This window comes from Platichthys flesus, chromosome 8 (genome assembly GCF_949316205.1).
Source record: "Platichthys flesus chromosome 8, fPlaFle2.1, whole genome shotgun sequence".
Classification (NCBI taxonomy): Eukaryota; Metazoa; Chordata; class Actinopteri; order Pleuronectiformes; family Pleuronectidae; genus Platichthys; species Platichthys flesus.
This window is the reverse complement of record NC_084952.1, coordinates 15,129,521-15,148,525: the sequence shown is the minus strand read 5'-3', so window position 1 is coordinate 15,148,525 and position 19,005 is coordinate 15,129,521. Positions and strand designations below refer to the sequence as shown.

The 19,005-nt window shown below is 42.2% G+C and overlaps 4 protein-coding genes across 5 annotated transcripts; 1 reads left to right on the top strand and 3 right to left on the bottom strand.

The window, feature by feature from the left end:
* Nucleotides 1-1,143: 1,143 nt before the first annotated feature.
* On the bottom strand, nucleotides 1,144-5,123 carry nsdhl (NAD(P) dependent steroid dehydrogenase-like). The gene is made up of 8 exons (XM_062394530.1): nucleotides 5,014-5,123; nucleotides 4,793-4,913; nucleotides 4,528-4,689; nucleotides 3,575-3,721; nucleotides 3,365-3,493; nucleotides 2,939-3,081; nucleotides 1,964-2,066; nucleotides 1,144-1,824 (listed from the first exon to the last, which is right to left on the bottom strand). Exons 2-8 carry the CDS (start codon nucleotides 4,811-4,813, stop codon nucleotides 1,492-1,494), a joined length of 1,038 nt encoding a protein of 345 aa, XP_062250514.1. The 5' UTR covers nucleotides 4,814-4,913; nucleotides 5,014-5,123; the 3' UTR covers nucleotides 1,144-1,491.
* A 2,047-nt stretch (nucleotides 5,124-7,170) lies between these two features.
* cetn2 (centrin, EF-hand protein, 2) lies at nucleotides 7,171-10,050 on the top strand. Its single transcript, XM_062393106.1, has 5 exons — nucleotides 7,171-7,460; nucleotides 7,675-7,839; nucleotides 7,934-8,062; nucleotides 8,520-8,657; nucleotides 9,248-10,050. The coding sequence occupies exons 1-5, from the start codon at nucleotides 7,458-7,460 to the stop codon at nucleotides 9,335-9,337; spliced, it is 525 nt and encodes a 174-aa protein (XP_062249090.1). The 5' UTR covers nucleotides 7,171-7,457; the 3' UTR covers nucleotides 9,338-10,050.
* A 757-nt stretch (nucleotides 10,051-10,807) lies between these two features.
* Nucleotides 10,808-12,345, bottom strand: LOC133959234 (adenosine receptor A2b-like). The gene is made up of 3 exons (XM_062394354.1): nucleotides 12,130-12,345; nucleotides 11,923-12,024; nucleotides 10,808-11,407 (listed from the first exon to the last, which is right to left on the bottom strand). Exons 1-3 carry the CDS (start codon nucleotides 12,343-12,345, stop codon nucleotides 10,808-10,810), a joined length of 918 nt encoding a protein of 305 aa, XP_062250338.1.
* A 1,053-nt stretch (nucleotides 12,346-13,398) lies between these two features.
* On the bottom strand, nucleotides 13,399-17,864 carry gcna (germ cell nuclear acidic peptidase). Of its 2 annotated transcripts, none has more exons than XM_062393858.1 (13): nucleotides 17,744-17,864; nucleotides 17,319-17,416; nucleotides 16,535-16,727; nucleotides 16,347-16,443; nucleotides 16,223-16,272; nucleotides 16,022-16,088; nucleotides 15,854-15,924; nucleotides 15,352-15,771; nucleotides 14,895-15,054; nucleotides 14,650-14,794; nucleotides 14,376-14,511; nucleotides 14,045-14,249; nucleotides 13,399-13,958 (listed from the first exon to the last, which is right to left on the bottom strand). In XM_062393858.1, the coding sequence occupies exons 2-13, from the start codon at nucleotides 17,406-17,408 to the stop codon at nucleotides 13,727-13,729; spliced, it is 1,866 nt and encodes a 621-aa protein (XP_062249842.1). In that variant the 5' UTR covers nucleotides 17,409-17,416; nucleotides 17,744-17,864; the 3' UTR covers nucleotides 13,399-13,726. The 2 variants fall into 2 exon arrangements, with proteins under 2 accessions (XP_062249842.1, XP_062249843.1); XM_062393859.1 differs by having other exon boundaries at nucleotides 16,371-16,443.
* Between the last annotated feature and the right edge of the window lie 1,141 nt (nucleotides 17,865-19,005).

Here is a 19,005-nt window from a genome sequence, read left to right as displayed (position 1 = left end):
TACACTGATCTAATGCCAGAGAGGCAGAGTCACTGCAGCATCACAGTGGAGATAAAAAATGTGTCTGTAAAAAGTACCTTGGCCGAATGTACATCATCATATGTACAATCGAACAGTGAGTGACCACTGCGATCCGTCCTCCTACTCAGGGAAGAATCCTTGTTCCATCTCCCAAGTTTCAGCAGGTACACGCAAAGAAATAACAATTCCAATTGTGACATGGGCCAAGGTCAGTTTTGGAGTGGATCTTGACAAAGGTAACAGATCCAGAAATATGTCATCAGTTTCTTCAACATTGTGAGATAAGGGGATTTGTTTTATATTTTCAATAACCTCCTAGAGAAGAATTGAAGGATCTTGATGAGAAAAAAAAAAAAATCGGGCATGTCAAGGGAGCTGATCTCTATGACAATGTTGAGTCTTGGTGGAGGTTTGAGCTCTATTGTCATTCTAGTTGAGGGAAAACGCCTGAATTAATGAAGGGGGGGGGGGGGTCAAGGCTCAAGAATTTTCAGTGTGAAAGGCCCTCTCATTCACTCTGATAGTTACTGAACTTCAGATTATTATTACACATACTGAAGACTTTCTATTGCACCAGAATCATATCAGGATATAAAAAAAGGGAAGAGAAGTACTACAGGGACCAAAACCCTTTACAACATTTGAGAATCAATGCTGATAAATACGACCTGAAATGTGCTGCGTGTTACAACATCCTCCGCTCTGAGGTTTTTTCAACCTGGCTGTGGGGATTTGCCTTTATTCAGCCACTGGTTTTGAATGATAAAGCCCGGCTCATAGCTGCAGTTCTCACTGATCCTAAAGATTTGGCTGAGGATGAGGTTGGGGCTCATATCAAATTCTTCAATGTCAAACGCAGAAAACCATTTCTATGTATGTATGGGACATTGTGTCGGGAGCAGGGGTAATCGTCTCACTGAAACAACAAAAGGGCCGTCACAAGCTGAAGCCACCAGTTGGAAACACACTATTTGACATAAGACTCCCTGTGTGCTGTGGGATTAAAGATGTTCATAACTCAACATTTGTTGTAATGTAACATTCCTGTCTACATACTTTTGTTGGCAGGACATGTGATGTGAAGATAGTCATCGTCGTAAAGAACCATATTCATACCAGGTGTATGAGAACAAACTTGTATTAAGGCATTTGGGTTAATCAGCAGCATCTCAGTGTGTGTACAGCACACAAGTGAAACATGAACGTTTTCCACATCAAGTGCTTTCAGACTTTTCTAATAGCAGACTGTAACGTGTTAACCTGAACAAAGACTGTCTCTGCTGCCACCTGCTGGTGAAATTCACACATGACCATTAACACACAGTGAGGTTTGGATACAGAAAAAAATGTCTCTTTTCTATAATTGATTTGTCCATTCAGTGCGCCCTGATCCTATTATTCTAACCATGCATATAACTACTGACATGCACAGATTCACATGTCTCTACAGTCTTCATCTCCATGGTATGGTCACGCCCCTTGTCTAAGGTGAGGGTAGCTCTGCACGGTGCGGGCGATCCCCTCCTTCAGACCCACCACGGGCTTGTAGCCCATGTCCTGCTTGGCACGTTCACAGCTGTAGTAGTGGTGGGTTCCAGCCAGGGCCACTCTCATTGGAGTAAACGTGGGTTTTATGGACACTAGGGGGCGCAGGATGAGGGCCAGCAGCCAGAGGAGCAGGGCCAGTCCATACACCAGGGTGTAGGGGAGGTGGTAGCGAGGAGCGGCGTATCCCAGCCCGACCAGCACGTCGGACATGAAGTCCCAGAATCTCACCGGCTCGTCGTTGGTGATGTGGTATGGCTGAAAGTGAATGAAGAGATGAAAAGACCCGATGTTTGATCTTACAAAGACAGCACGGACGATGGATCCCGAAGCCAAATCTCACCATTGACAGAATGTTTGAAATAAGATTTTGGCTTTAATCTTCACTTCCACTCACCTTTCCACAGATGGGGGAGTCGGCTCTCAGGCGCTCAGCAGCCAGGATGTGTCCGTGCACCACGTTCTCCACAAAGGTGAAATCCACCAGATTAGTCCCATCACTGAGAGAAATGACATGAAAGAGAAATACTTGTGAAGAATAATTTAGAACACAAGAATCATCTGTCCCTCCGCACAATGGTACAAGCTATGGGCTGAATAACTGAATAGATGGATAAGAAAATACTTTATTGTGTACTTTAGTCAGGGCAGAAATGAGTCTTTGCTTACATGTGCAAGAAGTGCTTTAAAAAGATAAATTACAATCACATCTCTAAAAGAGACATCTCTAAAAGAAACGTTTACCTGATGTAAACGGGGGAACAGGGGATTCAAGTGAGTTTAGAAAAAGGTTTCAGAGATAATGAAATATCATGAAATTCAAATCCACACACTGACTGATGTTAGAATAAATGAAACTGACTTCAGAAAGTCACTTTAGAGCCTGAAGGATTTATGAGGTTTGCCAGTTGAAATTAATCAATATGTGCATTATCAGCGCTTATGTTTGCCAATATGTTCCATTATGAAAATGTGTATTTAACTGAATAAACAATGCTCATTTATGTTTACATTCAAATATGTTTATTTTCTTAATTTCACTTCAATATATATTTGATGGTAATTGTCTTTTTCTTTCTCTTTGCTGTTATTAATACTAATAGAGTTTATGGTCAAACTGTAAAATATCAAGCCTACACTACATTTTCTTTGCCATAATCATTAGATAATGACATATAAGGAATCGGTCAGTTTTTTAAATATATATACATCCGCATCGAGAACGTTTTACTCCCCAATATCGCTTTCAGCTACCAAATATCCATATCGGTGAAGCTGTAAGTCACAGCGTTAATGCTGCAGAGGAGCTTGTCATATTTCTATTGATAAAAGGCTGTAGCAGCATCCACGCAGTGAGCTGATAGTGACTTACCCAATGATGAACTTCATCTTGCCCCTACGAGCCGTATCCACCAGGATCGGAACCAGCTGTGGGTCCCGAGGGCCGAAGATCCCGTGAGGCCGGATGGCGACGGTGAGGAAACCCTTCTCCTTGTCACAAGCTGCCAGGACCAACTGCAAAGACAGAGTGTAAGAGAGTAAAGGTGAGGAGGCAGATGACACAATAACACAGGAAGCCGAAGAAAGATGCAACCATTACTAGTGATGTTGACATTATGCAGTGAAATTAGAATTGATGCTTTTCTCGAAAGGTAGGAGAAAATCACTAATCACAAATCACATTTGTTCTCACATCATGAGCATCTAAAACTCCACTATCACTTTGTTCTTGGGCCGGTCTAACCACAGTGATGACACCAGTCAGGTGAAATTACCCCCCCCCCCCCCCCTTCCTTACCTTCTCCTGCTCGATCTTGGTCTCCGTGTAGTAGTCGATGGGCTTCTTAGCGTAGGGCAGGTCCTCACCTCCGTTCTTAATGTCTGTCCCTTCAAACACCACACTGGCACTGCTGGTCAGGACCAATTTCTGCCCAAAGCAAACAAGTATAAAAGTTATTAAAAAACCATCACAAACTAATGGAAGTGTCTGATCCCCTGGCCGCCTCACCTGTACTCCAGCCTCAGCACAGGCCTGAATAACGGTGCGTGTGCCCTTGATGTTCACGGTCTCAAACAGTGCACGGTTGTCACTGCCAGGGGCCGGAGACGCACAGTGGAAGACCAGGGACACATCCCTCAGGGCCGGCGCCAGGGCCTGCAGCAGCACAGCCACACAGAAGAGTCACAGGTGCGGGTCGAAGTATTTAAAGTCTTGTGTGCTCATTTGAAATTGTAATGCAGGTAAAAAGAGTTATCTGAAGAGTATCATAACAAGGAGGTTATGTTTGTCTGTTAGTGAGCAACATTACACACAAACTGCAGGATGCATGACCACAAAGCTTGGAGGAGGGACAAGGTACTGCAATCCCTCCATTTCACAGTATTAATCAACATAGTAATGAGATATCTACGGTGGCCTAGATAGTTCAAATGACTGCAAATTAAGAAAAAACCCATGCAAAGAGAAAAAACACCTGCAAATTTAGAAACAACTTCATCAAATTTTGATGAATTCTGAACTACAGCCAGGTTCATCACTTTCTGGGGGTCCCCTGGAAAATGTCGTTTTCGCTATTTGCAGCACAAGTGTTGTTAAATTGATGAAGAAGTTTTCTTAAATTGTATGTGTTTTCTCCTATAAGCATGCATTTTCTTAATTTGCAGTGCATTGAGCTCTTTCGGGCAGTATTAGTATTAGAATGATCAAATATTTGGTGGATAAGATCGTGAAGTATTTGAATTTGTCTTGAATTTGCCAAAATAACTGTATACATTGTTGTTCTACGTGATACTATAACCTCTCTGCACTCACTAACCCTCTGAGGGCCCTTCCACTTTGGCTATGAGCCGTTCTAATTTGTGTTGCTACATAATCATACAAGATCAATACATTAGACTTGAGTGCGTTTGATTCATTGCGTAGTGTCAGCCCGGTGCACAGGGGGCAGGACGGTTTGTTACCTGCGGGTCACACAGGTCTCCCAGGTGAAAGGTGACCCCGGGCAGCTCGTAGCTCTGGCGGATGTCAAACACGGACACGGTGTAGCCTCGGTCCAGCAGCTTCTCCACCAGGTGTCTGCCCAGGAACCCGGAGCCCCCGATCACCGCGCAGCGCTTGTTGCCCTGCACAGGAGGACGGGGCAGTAGCATCATCAACACGTGACAGGGGGATACACAGCATCTTGAAACCGGATGTCGGGAACATGATGTTCCTCACGCTACTCACCGGTCGAACCCGAGTGGCCATGAGGAGCAGAGGTGATCAACAGGTGAGAAGAGGGATCGAACCACCGAGACTCTGAGGGGAGGCGCGTTTCCTCCGCAGCAGCTTGGAAGGAGCAGTTTGACTGAATATCCAACACACACATATACATGACTTTTAATAATGATTCATCATAAAGATTAAATATGACTGTTAACTTGAAACAAGCCGCTGTTGTCACTCACCTGAAGTCTTGACAGAGAACAAGCGTCCCGCGTGCGGACCGTGCACCGTGTGTATCAGCTGAGTGAGAGCTGCCCTGTGATTGGTGGAGCCCACGTTCAGCACGAAGGGGACGTCCGCCAACATCCAATCGCGTTCCGAACACGTCAAAGAACGCCACAATTTGAGCCAATCAGGGATCACAAGCTGATTCTAAACCCTTCCCAGCTAAAAGACCACACCCCCTGAGTTACATGTAATATTGATGGTTTTTCAAGCTGCATTTTTGTTTTCTCGTGTAAACTAGAGAACATAAACCTACAGTAATATCATACTGTTTATACTGTTTTCACTTTTGTTTTCCCTGTTTACCATTTTTGGTAAAAGCAATGTAACAATGTTAAGAAAAGTGCTATATAAATAAAGTTTATTATTATTATGATCATATTATTATCATAGGAGGGATACAACACAACATTTTGAAAAGTAAAAGACAGCTTTAGAAATGTTTTGTATTGTGTTGTGGAGTTGTACCTAATAAAGTGACCACTAGATATCAAAGAAAATGTATGAAGTGTGTCACCTAGTGTACATAGGTGTGTTTTTTGATGTACTTATTTCTGTGTCATGTCAATGCAATTATCCCATCCCTTCTTTACAAGGCACCCCAAACATCTTCCAGTGTTACATATAAAAACACATGAGAAAACAAAAAGAGAAGACACACAAAAAGAAGGAATACAGGAATTCCATATGAACCTACTCTCACAGAACTGTTCTACACGAATACATTGACTGGGTCAAGAGATTTCTCATCTCCCAGCTCTTTCCAGATAAATGTTTAAATCATTCGTTTCATACATTAGTGGCCAACTCAGTCTTTGCAAATCAGTATCTTACAAAACAGAGCATTTCACAGCTCACAATAAAAAGGACAGTGGAAAACAAGATGAAACCCATTTCACTAAGATAAGATAGGACCCACAATGTCAAGGGTCAAAATAGGCCCACGTTATAAGTTACATAAACAACGTGAGTGTAAGGAATATAAAAAAATATGAAATATATTAAATATCAATGGAATTGAACTAATATAAAGCGTAAAGGCAGGAGTAATATGTGTGGTAACTTACTGTCCAGTTTCAACAGTCAAAGTTAAAACGTTTGGAAACTTACAGGGATCTTTGGTTTTTAGACAGATTATATACTAAATCGTTTTCTGTACCTTATGTGTTATCATGGTAAAAATAAACCGTCTTGGTTTCATCCATCTTTCATTTGTTTTGGGCAAACACAAACTAAGGTTTTCCGTTTCATTATGAAGAAATGTGTGATTATATATGTTTTCTTCAGAGCTGATAATGACCCTCTTGGCAGCAAGGGCAACATTTGATGTGTATAAGAACTCTAGAGGCGGTGGACTGTGGGCAGAAAATCCGACGGTGGTCTCAGGTTCGACTCCACGGAGTGACGACAAAAAAACATACTGCATAGACAACACCTGGAACTGTTCCCCACTGTCTAAGTGCCTAACCCACCCCACTGTCTCAGTGCCCCTGAGCAAGGCACCTTACTCCCCCAACACCTGCTCCCTGGGCACCGTGCATGGCTGACCACTGCTCTGTGTGTCCTCCTGTGTTCACCAGATGGGTCAAAGCAGAGAATTTGCATGTCGTATGTGTGTGGGACCAATAAATGTATCGTATCTTATCGTATCGTATCTTATAGTTTAGTAATTATATAGTATCTATTCATGATGATGAGGATGATGATTAGTATTATTATAACTAGTATTATTATAATGCCTCTATTAACACAGTGTCTGGATGAATTGTGTCCTTTGGACACTAGAGGGTGTATTGAGGGAATTTATGAATGAGCATATGCAGCATTTATATAACACGATATATTTTGCGCATAGATATGACAGAAGCCCTTCCCCACTATTCATATTCTGTTTAGCCTTTTATATTTCTGTTGTAGATATAATACCATTCTCTGCACCTCTGTATTTTTCTGATCGTGTCTTGAGCCCCGTGGTTTCCAGCAGCCAATCGTCTATTTGCCCGACAGGTGCGTTTCATTTCGACTCCAGCTTGTGCCTGTGGACCCCGCCTGTCACAATCCCACCCTGGGCTCTGTCCCCTGACACACAGGGTGAGTAAATCAAACACCCAGACTCCATCGGGCAGCTGGTCCTCTGCATGCTACAGCTACAGACGTTCATTTTCTCTCTATTCTATCTGCTGCTCCTGAGAAATAAGCAGCAGGTTGTTGTTTTTATTGTTTTGTCTTGTGTCCAGTGCGGTGACTGGATGAGTGTGAGCAGCTGATGTAAAACAGACACCGTCTCCTCGTCTCCTCCGCCTCCCTAAATGACAGGGAGCCTTCATCGCCCAGAGGAAAACATTGATCGTTTAATAGATTAGCAGTTTCTTCTCTCAGTCAGTCAAATACACAGACACTTATGGTGAGTGAACATATCTCATACTCTTATAATAACCTAAATATGTTGTCATAGGTTGAGGATGTTTAGATTAGTCCTTATTCTGTTCTGTAGGTTTTGGTTAATTGTTTTTTTTTTCCTCTCCCAGAAACCTCTCTGATTGTGATGTCATCATAGATGTGGTGATTCGATATTTTCAATTTTTCTTTTATTGTACCTGTTCCTGTGTCCACATCAGGCGACCATTGCCAAGAGACCCTCCCTGCAGGGCCCAGTGCCCCCTCCTCGTAAGAAGACCACCCCCAAGGCCGAGCTGACCGAGGAGCAGAAGCAGGAGATCAGAGAGGCCTTCGAGCTGTTTGACACTGACGGCTGTGGATTCATCGATGTCAAAGAGCTCAAGGTGAGAAAATGAAGTCAAAAGCTCAGACACTGGACACGTTCAACATGTGTCAGGGAGAGATTGAAGGTGTGCTTGCGTGTTCATGATCCTCCAGGTGGCGATGAGAGCTCTGGGGTTCGAACCGAAGAAAGAGGAGATCAAGAAGATGATTGGTGAAGTGGATAAGGAAGGAACAGGGAAGGTCTCCTTTGTCGACTTCCTCAGTGTCATGACACAGAAAATGGTAACGTATATATATTAGGTATTATAATGAATGTGCAATACAAATTGTATTCAATCAGTTCATTCATATAAGCCCTCAATGATCACTTCACGTTTTCAGCCATATACTGACCAATAAAGCTGATAGATCTATATATATAGATAGATAGATAGATAGATAGATAGATAGATAGAGTGGTCAGAGGTTGCCTTAGTATTTCTTTTAGGTTAAAGACAGATGTAGATAGAGGTAGATCAATCATGTTTTATAGGATTGCATCAATATGTATTTACCTTTGTTTTATTGCTATCGATGAAAATTGTTTATAATAAGCCCCAGTCCTATCTGACACACACAAACTCACACTTCTTATGCTGATGTTGTCATTCTATGTTGTTGTTGTTGTTGTTTCTTTATACCACTACATGGCTGCAGAAGAGCAGCTCGTGGTAAAGCCGCTCTCCCTCTCCCCTCTCAGGCAGAGAAAGACTCCAAAGAGGAGATCCTGAAAGCGTTCCGTCTGTTTGACGACGATGAGACCGGAAAGATCTCCTTCAAGAATCTGAAGCGAGTGGCCAAAGAGCTCGGAGAGAACCTGACAGATGAAGAGCTGCGGGTAAGAGCGTGTAATGAAAGCAGCCTTCACATGTACCAACCGTCCTTCTCAATGAAAACTGGCTTGTTTTTTTATTCAAGATATAATTAGTAACATGAAATCCACAATTTTATTCAAGGTACCGGTACATTTCATTGTAGTTGCCTTTTAATTGCGTCATATCTGTACACTGTAGCATCGTCCATCATATTATAAGGGAAACCCACTGCTAGCCAGTTAGCCAGTTAGCCAGTCGACTGTTTCTATTGGTCATTATCATTCATTGCCGTTTGCTGCGTAACATGAAAAAATGTTGTTTTCTAAGTCGCGCCGATTTTATATCTGCAATGGCTGTACAGACTTCCATGAACCTGAGCTGCATCATGACCTCATCACATCATCAAGCCTACTGTTATCGTGATTGACAGACTCTTAGCGGCCCAAGTTACAAATAGTGTCTTTAAAAGTCGGGACTGTAATTTTGAATATAATCAACATATTTTTGAAGGTAATGCATCCAAATATCTTTGTTTGCTGGCTTCATCCCTCCATTCTTCTTCTTTTTATTCGTCTTCCTCTCATTTTCATCATTATGTTTTGTGTTCGTGAAGGAGATGATCGATGAGGCGGACCGAGACGGGGACGGAGAAGTCAACCAGCAGGAGTTCCTGCGCATTATGAAGAAAACCTGCCTGTACTGAGGGAAGGATCGTGGATAGAGTGCAGAGGGGAAGAGCGATGGTTTTACATGTAATGCCTCTCTTGCGCATATATATCTATAACTCTATCTCCAAACTCTCCTTCTTTTGATGTGGTGCCATACATTTGTCACTTATAAAGGTTTATATGTCATGATCCACCGACACTCCAATTATTCACATCGCATTTGCCAAAAACAGGAAGACGCTCTTTCTGTGAGATGCTGCAAATTTTTACGGAGAACACGTTTAGTATGATAAAATGCTTGAAACGTTATTCAAGGGATTCTTAGTGCCTGCCTCAACACCGTGATGACACAGAACCTTCCAGTGCTTTTATTGACAACACAAAGTGTGTGGAGCCAGATTCAACCATCTGTACGATGCTGGATGTTGCTCTGTTGATTTGTAATCTGAGCGGTTGGGTCACTGCTGACGCCTGTGAGCGTGCTGTCTCACCTCAGTGCTACCTGTGGATTTGTGCCTGTGCCTCTCAAAGGGGCTGATCACAATCAGGGAAGCTGCCCGAACCTCTCTGACCTGCACGCCTTCCCCACAAGTCTCATTACCTTTTCAAAAACGTGGTAGATTGTTGATGTGTTTCCCCTGTAGCATTGACGTTGTGTACATCTTGATGATCGTTTTGTATGATATAGAGTATGGTGCATATACAGCATATCAGTGTTTAATATACAAATTAAATATCTTGAAGCATTTTTTTACCGTCTTTTGTATTATTACTGACATTTTTATTGTTTTTTTTATAAATCCACTGTTGATTTGTCTACAGCATGTATGGTAAACAATAGAGTAGCTGCATCTTTTAAATTAAAGTCCTTAAAGAATGACTTTGCAATGTGGAGCAATGATTATTTATCAAGTGTATATGGGACGGCATCAGAACAACACAAAAAAACTGAAAGTCAAGAGGGACCATTCAAATGGAAGATTTGAATAATTATATAATGATTGTGAGGACAAAGAGGGATTAAGGAGGACTGTCTAACTTTAACTTTCATAGTGAGACTATGATGGTCCAGGTTTTCCTACAAATGTGGAAGGAGCCCTCCCAAAAGTGCATGTTATTACCAATCGTGTAAGAATGAGACATTTTACGATCATGGATTTGAAAACATTATGACCATGAGTAAGCTTTGCGAGTGTCTGGGTTCATCCTTTATTTATTTTTGTTCTATTATAAAGTCCTTAACGTCTGCGGTGGTAATCAATATTTGAACAGCTCGGGTTTTTATCTCAGTTTCCTTTTCTTATCACAAAAGCTTGATATCATTCTACTGGAGGAAATACAACGCGTGTTGTTTGTCTTTGAGATGTGAAAGCAGCACAGGAAGACGCTGTGACCTTACAGCATCATACCAGCTGGTACCAGAAAGATCCCCTGTGCCGAAAAGGACTAAACTGCTCTCATTCAGGCGCTGCAGGTAAGAACTGTGAAGTCTTTGAAATCAGATTTTATGTTAAGATGGGGACGTTGCACATGTGTGCAGCCTGTCGTATCCGCTGCTGCAGCTCCCGTGAGCGATACCCGTAGACCAGAGGGATGAGGGACACCCCCAGGTTGTAGGTGATGGTTGATGCTATATCCACAGCATCACTGTGCAGGTGTGCAGGGATCAGGTAGCCTTCCATGATCACAGGAACTGAAAAGAGAAGAGTCTGAACAGCCTGGAGGGTCAGCGTCACCCACGCTCTCTTGGAGCAGAGCAGCCCGGCGTGCATGTCCCTGCAGAGCAGGCAGAAGCATCCCAGGATGGTCAGGGAGCAGAGCGGCAGCACCACAGCGCTGCCCAAGGTGCAGTAGAGCAGCGCGGCCGACGTCTCTGACAGGCAGGGCATCAGGATGAGAGGGCGACAGCGCTGAAAGGAAAAATTCACCTTGATGTTGCTGAGGCTGATACCCAAAGCCACAGCGATGAGCACAAACGATACGGTCCATATGGCTGTAACAGCTGCTCGCTTCCTCCGTGTACGGGTCAGCAGTTCATAGCGCAGAGGCCACTTGACAGCGACAAATCGGTCCACAGCCATGGCAGTGCTCAGCAAGAAGTCCACCTGGGCAACAAGAACTGACATTAAAGTGAGATGCAGCCCTCACTTTGTCCTGTCAGAGCTGTTTACAGGGACCACAGCATTAATCAGACTATTAAAAACACTACTAATACAATGTGGCCTAACTGTGGGTCACTGTTTTAACCTAACCGTGACGTATTTTAGATGTTTTAGACGTCCTTTGGTCTTAGTGTTCTTCTCTCCACAGTATAGATTATTCATCATTTGATATAATTCTATTAAGAAATTCACTTTGGTGAAGCTGACCCCACGAGAACAAGCAAACGTGAGCCTGTGCAATAACTGAAAGCAGACAGAACCAATCGGTGACCAAAACAGTACACGATTACAAATCTTTTTCATTACCACAAATGATGTGATTATTCTAAAGTGACAAATGGCCATCAGTTTTTTTTTTTATTATCTAACCAACTATAAAAAACAACCAAAGTTAAATTTGCAACTTTAAAAAAGAAGCAGACTATCCTTAATAAAGTGTAAATCAACACATTACAAACCAATGAGTAGGCCTGGTAAGCCGCAGAGAAGATCAGACACTGGGTCACTGACATCCCTCCTCCGGATCTCATAAGAACCGCTTTGATCGTCCAGAGGAGCTGCTGGAATTTGAGATGTGGACAAAGAGCACACTCTCATCTCAGGATTAACAGGAGCTCTATAGACACGCTTTCGTTAAAAAGACAAACACAACTGGTCAGACGTACTTGGAGGCTGTCGCACAGCAGGAGATGTGCGAGGAGCAGGAAGCGAGTGTCTCTGAGGAGGGACGGCGAGCGGGTGATGACCCAGACCAAAGGAACACTGAGCATGGTGTTCAAGCTGCAGCTCAGACACATGACGACCATCTCGATCAGGTGGTAGAGGCTGGACTCGATCTGTGTCTGACTGGCCAGGGTCGACACATTGCAGTGGATGTCCATGACGGGAAGCTCACCGTGCTCCGCTCTTCTGATCGTCCTCAATTTATACTATTTTAAAAGAGCTCCATTCAATTTGACCTCACTGCCAACGGGAAGAAAGATGTAGCACACTCCCCCTCATATCTGCTTCAGACACAACATGGTGAAGCATCACACCCGTTTCTTTCTCAGCACTGGTTCCATCTGCATCTTCCTGTTTTACGTCAGCGGTGCAGATTGTACATTTAGTTTCATAATGTCGGAACCTGAGATCTAAAACCTCATCAACGCAGACAGTCGTGTGTCCACAGCTGGTGTTTGCTTATTCAAACAAAAGAACTGCTTCCTACCTGTCAATATTTGACTGATAGCAGACGAGGAGTCATAAGAAAAAACTCTGTCCCCGTTTCACACACACACTGACACATTTACCTCAAATATTAAAAGTAAATCTACTTTTGGATAACAAAAGTAGATTTGTACTCTTGTACTGTATACTGAAGGTTGTTGAGGTCTGATATATTTGATGTTGAGGAAAAAGGAATGGACGTTGAGAGAAGGGCTTGAGGTGAAGAGGTGTCTGATAGGCTGGTGGGACAGGATGTGCTGGTGATTGGGCAGAGGGGAAACTCAAGGTGGGGTTAACGTCAGGCATCACCCCAACCCGAGCTTACTGAGTACCCCAGTCAGTACTTAGAACAAGACATGCAAGAAGTATTTACCAAAGTGAATAAGAAGGGATAAGGGAAGAGAGGATGAAGGGATGAGGTAGAATGGTGAATGGATGAAGGGAAATGCAGCTTGAGAAATGTTAGACAAACAGAGCGTGATGGTTTGATTGGTTATATTCAGGCTTGACAGGTGATTAAAGGTGAGTGAGGTGTGGCCCTGAACCTTAGTTTACAAGTTAAGTAGCTAAGTCAACCACTTCATGTGAGTATGAGCCCTTTAGACTCTGCCGACACTGTATTCATCTAACATTGTTTAACTTTTAACAGATTAATACTTAACAGTTTCGTTTAAAGTAAACAACCAAAGATTTACCTACATAAAGATGTCAAGAGACCATTTAATGTAAAAACAGAGTTTAAATTTATTTAGAAGAAGAATCAAATATTAAAAACACAAAAACTGATCTCCAGAATATATTATTCGTCATGATGTGACACAACCTCACAAACATAAGCTGGCTCAGTTTCCTCAGTTCCACTTGCTCCAGTTAATAGTCACATACAAACAAAAACAAATACGACATAGAAAAGTATAAAAATAGATTCAGTATCAATAATCACAGCTGCATATTATTGTAAACCTGGTTGACTGAGGTATTTGAGAATCTGAACAGGTTTCCTATGGTTGTGCAGCTCAAGCCACAGCTTCACTTAAAGACAAATTCCGGATCTCAGCTTTGACTGAGTTTAGTCTTTGAGGCGAAGTCGGCGCTTAGCTTACGCATCACCTCCGCGTGGCTTTGTCCTGCTAGTCCCTGTCGCACAGTCCCATAATTCTCTTTGACAAAGTTGGCAAAAGGCGCAGGAGCGCGCGTCTTGAGGGGAGTCAGCAAGACAAGATTACCTGTGCAGAGGGCACACGCAAACCTCTGGGTGTCCAGGGACTTGGAGTGACGCCCAATACTGTAAAGAATCACAAGTTAGGAATTTTCAAAAGCGGAAAATCAAAACACAAGTCTGGGAAATGCAAGATTAATATCATTACTTACGTATTCTGGCAGCGAGTGCACTGGTACTTGAATTTGTACTTGATGTCGTAACTGTGGCAGCGAGTGACCATGGGCAGCTCGGGATGCGCCAAAGTGGATTTGCGTGCGTAGAGCTTCCAGTAGCTTCCGTGCCCGTCCCTCACGCCATTAATCAGCCACGTCGCCGCGTGACACATCTCATGAATCAACGTGTCCCTAAGACGATCTGAGAGGCACGGGAAATAAATTAAGAGTGAATATTAGGAAGTAGAGGTTCACATATTTACAGTTAGGGAATAGTAAAACAGACAAGGTTTATTACTTCAGTCTATCTGGGTTATTAAAACATTACCTGCAGAATCACAGACTTTCTCTGACAGATCAATGCGAGCGTAGCGGCTCCCTCCACCTCGCTCCTGCCCCGTGACACAGTAACCAGCCGTTTTCCGCAATTTCTTATTCCAGGTCACTGACATATCAACAGGGAGCTGGAAAAGTCAGGTCAGGAAAAAAGAAAATACAACACATGTAAGCAAATAAGTTAAACAATGAAAAACACACATTTTAGAGCAGATGATATTTATAAAATGTATAAAAAACAAAACAAAGGGAATCGCCGTCTTCACCTTGCTGTCGAATACAGTGGTGTTGTACAAATGGTAGAGTTTCCTGGTGAGGTTCTCCTTGCTCTGCTTGAAGCCATGGCTATAGCTGGAGCCAGGGTTTGACAGTGACTCCAGGAAGCAGCCGGGGGTTTTACACAAAGTTACCCTTGAGAGGACAGAAAGATCAGAGTGAAAACTGAGTGAGGGACACACACAAACGTTGCTTCACATTTAAACACTGTAGATAAATATGTCAACATAAGTACCTGCTAATGGGGCCGTGTCTGGGCTCTGTCTGACTGACCATCGGCTTCAAGATGGTGGATTTCCCAGGTGCTTTCACTCGCAGAGGTTTTTCCCCCAATGATTTAGAAGCTGGTTTTGTTCGTGCCGGAGGAGCTAACAAAGGAGGCTCCTTATTGTTCTCTAGATTTAAAATAAAAACACAAGATGTGAGCTTGGGAAGAGTGTAGATTCAAGCGTAAAAAATAATAAGAGTAGTTTTCATTCCATTTTGAATTTCAAGTATAAAGTCAAAATATGAATTAAGTCAAACTTAGCCAAACAGAGATTTTTTTTAATTTGCGAGAATAAAGACAAAATGTCAAGAATAAAACATGAAATTTCGAAATGTAAGTGAACATTCTATCAAACTAATGTAAGAAATTATAACGGCCTCAATAAAAAATGTGTGGTATAGGTGAAGGAAATTCAGAAAGTTACCTTTAGCGTTCTTTGGGGAGCATGAAGTGCCAGGGAGTTTGTTTTTCTTTTTCAGTCTCTCTAGCAACGATGTGAACTCCTCCTCAGAACTCTCCGACTCAACCAGCATCGAAGGTGTTGTAAACGTAAACTTAGGAGTGCCCAGAGATGTTGGAGTTTTGGGTGGCCGGAAAGAAAAAGGAGATGAGACGGGGAGCGAGGGCAGTGATGGAGCGCTGTCGTCTTCATCGCGCAGCGGAGCTTTATTCTTGTTAGCTTTCCCCGGCGGTTTGGGTTTTGAGTGGCGAGTTCTCCACGTGCTTTTGACCACAATGTTATCATCATCATCGTCACTGTCACTGACAAAGACAGGGGAGTCCCATTGAGACAGTGGTCTCCTCCGTGGAGGCTGGGCTGCTGGAGTGTTGCTCTTCTTCGGCACTGAAGAACATCACCATTATACACATTTAGTTCAGTTCTTTGAAATACAACATCAGCACCGAAAGCATCTCATATGTCTTACCTTTCAAAGATATTTTTGTGTCAATGAAGTCATCGTCTGATGAGCAGTCGTCCACGATGAAGTTTTTGAGGCTTTAAAGACAAAGACAGGTGAATCAGATGGTTAAAGGTTTTTCTCCCGGACAGAGACGCTGCTTTTAGGGGCAGAAACAATTTTGACACAACTCACCTGTCTTCACTTCCACTCTCTGACACTTTCTCAGTCTTGGTGTTCGGTGTCTTCACTCGTTGCAGAACTGAAATATGCAAAAGGATGAACTGAGTGAAGCATGATCCACAGTATGAATATGTTTTCAACTTCTTTCTGTTGCGCATTTGAGTCATTTATTGTCCATGGCTACAAATAATGACAACGAAAAAGAACTCTTACATGTTTCAAAGTTGCCCTCATCGTCTGAGCTCACCACAAGAACATTTGAACTGAAAGGGAGAAACGGTTCGGAGGTTAAACTCACAGATTAGAGGTTAAACTAAAAGCAATACAGGACAGAGACTTTGCTTCAGAATAATTTTCTAACTTGTCTTTCTTTGCAGCGCTACAAGTTCCCTTTGTTTCCGGCTTCGCTTTCGGTGTAGCCCTTCCCACAAGGACTGAGGAACAAAAAGGCAAAATGAACCAATTACTGTTTGTGTAAAGTGCACCATTTATTTTAAAGATATTTATGCAATTCAACTCACTCACACTGGTCAAAGTCGTCGTCACTGGACTCAATCAAAGACTTGTCTCTGTAATCGTTGCCTTTGAAGCACTGATTCTCCTTATCCGATTCATCTTCACTTCCAGAGAGGCCAAGCAGGACGGGCGATGCTTTTGGATCTGCAGGTCGATGACCACTCGTGGCGCCAAAACGACTCTTGCCAATCGAACTGATCAGCTAGAAACAATGGAGGCAGACAGAGTATAGAGTTTCTGCAGGTTTCATAATAAGGTCATAATCATTGAATTTGAGATATATTTCCAGCACGAGTCTCACAACCACTCACACGCCCCAATAATTAAATATAAGCAAAGTAGCTCAGGACATAATAACCCTTGAAATGCTGTGTTATCGAGACGGCAGGTATCCAAGGTGTTTACCAGTGTATTTACCAGTACCACGTTAGACTTATTAGTACTTGAGAGAGAACTACAACACACAAAGACATTATAAACTATGCTTCCAAAACTAAACTAAAGCTGATTTCCCATGGCTAAAGGAGAGTGTCAAAAATCTAACATTTACTCAGCTTATATTGATACATGACATGACAAGGAAAAACACTAAATCCTCACATTAAATAAACAGGAACCAGAGATTATTAATGACAGAAAACTAACAATGTGAAAACTGAAAGTCATCGTTTGCATGTGAAGTGTTCCTTCCCCCAGTAATCCAAGTATAAATAGTTTTCAACAAGTTTCACAAATAGAAGAAATAAGTGTCACGTGTTCGTCTGGAGGCTGCCGAGGTGCACAACACACACACCTTCTTCTCCGCGGTGTCCAGTCCTCCCTGGTCCATCCAGCCCATCTTCCTGGCGACTCTCTCAAACAACTGGCGGTTGTCATCGTTCATGGTTTCCTCTGGGAAAACAGCGGCGTTCAGGTCATTTAACATTTAAAGTCCAGGACGGGAGTCAAACATGTGATTTACACGCCACACAGTTAGGCTAGCTGCTGGTTAACGTGTCCACTTGCCAATTGACCCGCTCAGTTATTCAGCTGTAGCTACAAAGAGAAGAAAACAATCTGCAAACAAAGCTGCACGACACAGGTAGCTGATTGTAGCTAATGTTAGCTAAGTTACCGTTAGCAGCACGTCGCTACATTAACAGACTTTAAAATGATGTTTCCATTGCGAAGCATTTAAAGTCACCATCATTAAATATATTTGGTTTGGGATATAATTACCTCACGCGCTGCTGTTGTTAAAATGAGGTAGACAGACGTTACGTAGCCAGGGCAAATTTCAAATCTTGTGCTCCATTTTACCGGAAGTTGTCACGAGGAAATTGGACCAATCGGAGCGGCGTGTTCCCCTGTGACGTAATGTGCGACCTGTGTTCGGTTTATTAAAGGTTTTAAGAAATTATTCATTACGTTTTAAATCTGAGAGAATGTTTATTTATTTATTACCATAAACACTACAGAAATAGCTGTGTATATAATTCCTCATTTTCATTATTTGTTCTCTCAAAATTTTAGAAATGCTCATTAACCATATTTCCCTTTTTCTAAAATTATATATCTTAAATCATTTTATTTTATTCATCAAGCTTAGAACACCATTGCAAATAGCTAACCTTAACATTAGGCTATTGTCTAATAAGTTTACCCAAAATCTTCCCCAGCAATGAAATGAACATCTCATTAAATAAACAGCTTTTACATAGAGTAGGTCTGGACAAGATTTGACTCAGTTATTAGGGCCCGAGCACTGACAGGCAGAAAATTAGAAAGTGGTGAAAATTTACTTAAAAATGTATTTGTTTTAATCTAATTTAATTATTTCCCACCTGCGCATTAGCGAATGTGCACATCCAGCGTTTTCTCAATTTAATTAGAATTTTTATAATTTCTATAATTTATTTTTGTTTTTCAATTTACATAGTTTAAGATATTTGACAGCCTTACTTAAGTTATTCTTATGTTATTGGATTTTAGATACTGGATGATTTATCATGCCTTAAAAACCTATTGTAAGAGAATAACCCAGTAGTTTCAAACCTTGGCTTCTGACGCTTAAACGAAATCAGTGTAGGACACATTTAATTAACTAGTTATTAATATTATTCAGGCAAATTGGCTTTTTGAGGCTGTAACATGCAAAAATTCTTACATAACCCCGGAACATGTTCACATTGACCGATCTTCACAAGAATCCATATACATGTATTGATTGACCAGGCAAACAAAAAAGTCGAACGTGCAATTTGCAAAACACAACAGGAAGCCTGCTATTTTGCATTTAGTGGCCATATCGCACATTTTACTTTGGGGAACTTGTCCCAGGGCTTACATCAGATCAGCTTCAAATTGGGATGAGTGTCATCACAACAAGATGGAGATACAAACTAACTCAAAGATCGGTTTGTCATCACTGTGTGACCATGGCGTCAGTTTGATTACACGCCAATAAAACACAATGTTCTGTATCGCGTACATACATTAAC

Bases quoted from the DNA above. Each gene is read 5' to 3' on its own strand.
- nsdhl (XM_062394530.1), bottom strand. From the start codon at position 4,813: ATGGCCACTCGGGTTCGACCG. The intron at 3,722-4,527 runs GTAACAAACCGT...GTGCTGCTGCAG, and splicing joins GAGACCTGTGTGACCCGCAG to GCCCTGGCGCCGGCCCTGAG. The intron at 3,494-3,574 runs GTGAGGCGGCCA...TGCTTTGGGCAG, and splicing joins GTGCTGAGGCTGGAGTACAG to AAATTGGTCCTGACCAGCAG.
- cetn2 (XM_062393106.1), top strand. The intron at 7,840-7,933 runs GTGAGAAAATGA...ATGATCCTCCAG, and splicing joins TCGATGTCAAAGAGCTCAAG to GTGGCGATGAGAGCTCTGGG. The intron at 8,063-8,519 runs GTAACGTATATA...CTCCCCTCTCAG, and splicing joins GTGTCATGACACAGAAAATG to GCAGAGAAAGACTCCAAAGA.
- LOC133959234 (XM_062394354.1), bottom strand. From the start codon at position 12,345: ATGGACATCCACTGCAATGTGTCGACCCTGGCCAGTCAGACACAGATC. The intron at 12,025-12,129 runs GTACGTCTGACC...CTCAAATTCCAG, and splicing joins TGCTGTGCGACAGCCTCCAA to CAGCTCCTCTGGACGATCAA. The intron at 11,408-11,922 runs GTTTGTAATGTG...CTTGTTGCCCAG, and splicing joins CTTACCAGGCCTACTCATTG to GTGGACTTCTTGCTGAGCAC.
- gcna (XM_062393858.1), bottom strand. From the start codon at position 17,408: ATGAACGATGACAACCGCCAGTTGTTTGAGAGAGTCGCCAGGAAGATG. The intron at 15,925-16,021 runs GTGAGTTGTGTC...TTGTCTTTAAAG, and splicing joins GAGAGTGGAAGTGAAGACAG to CCTCAAAAACTTCATCGTGG. The intron at 15,772-15,853 runs GTAAGACATATG...GATGTTCTTCAG, and splicing joins CACAAAAATATCTTTGAAAG to TGCCGAAGAAGAGCAACACT.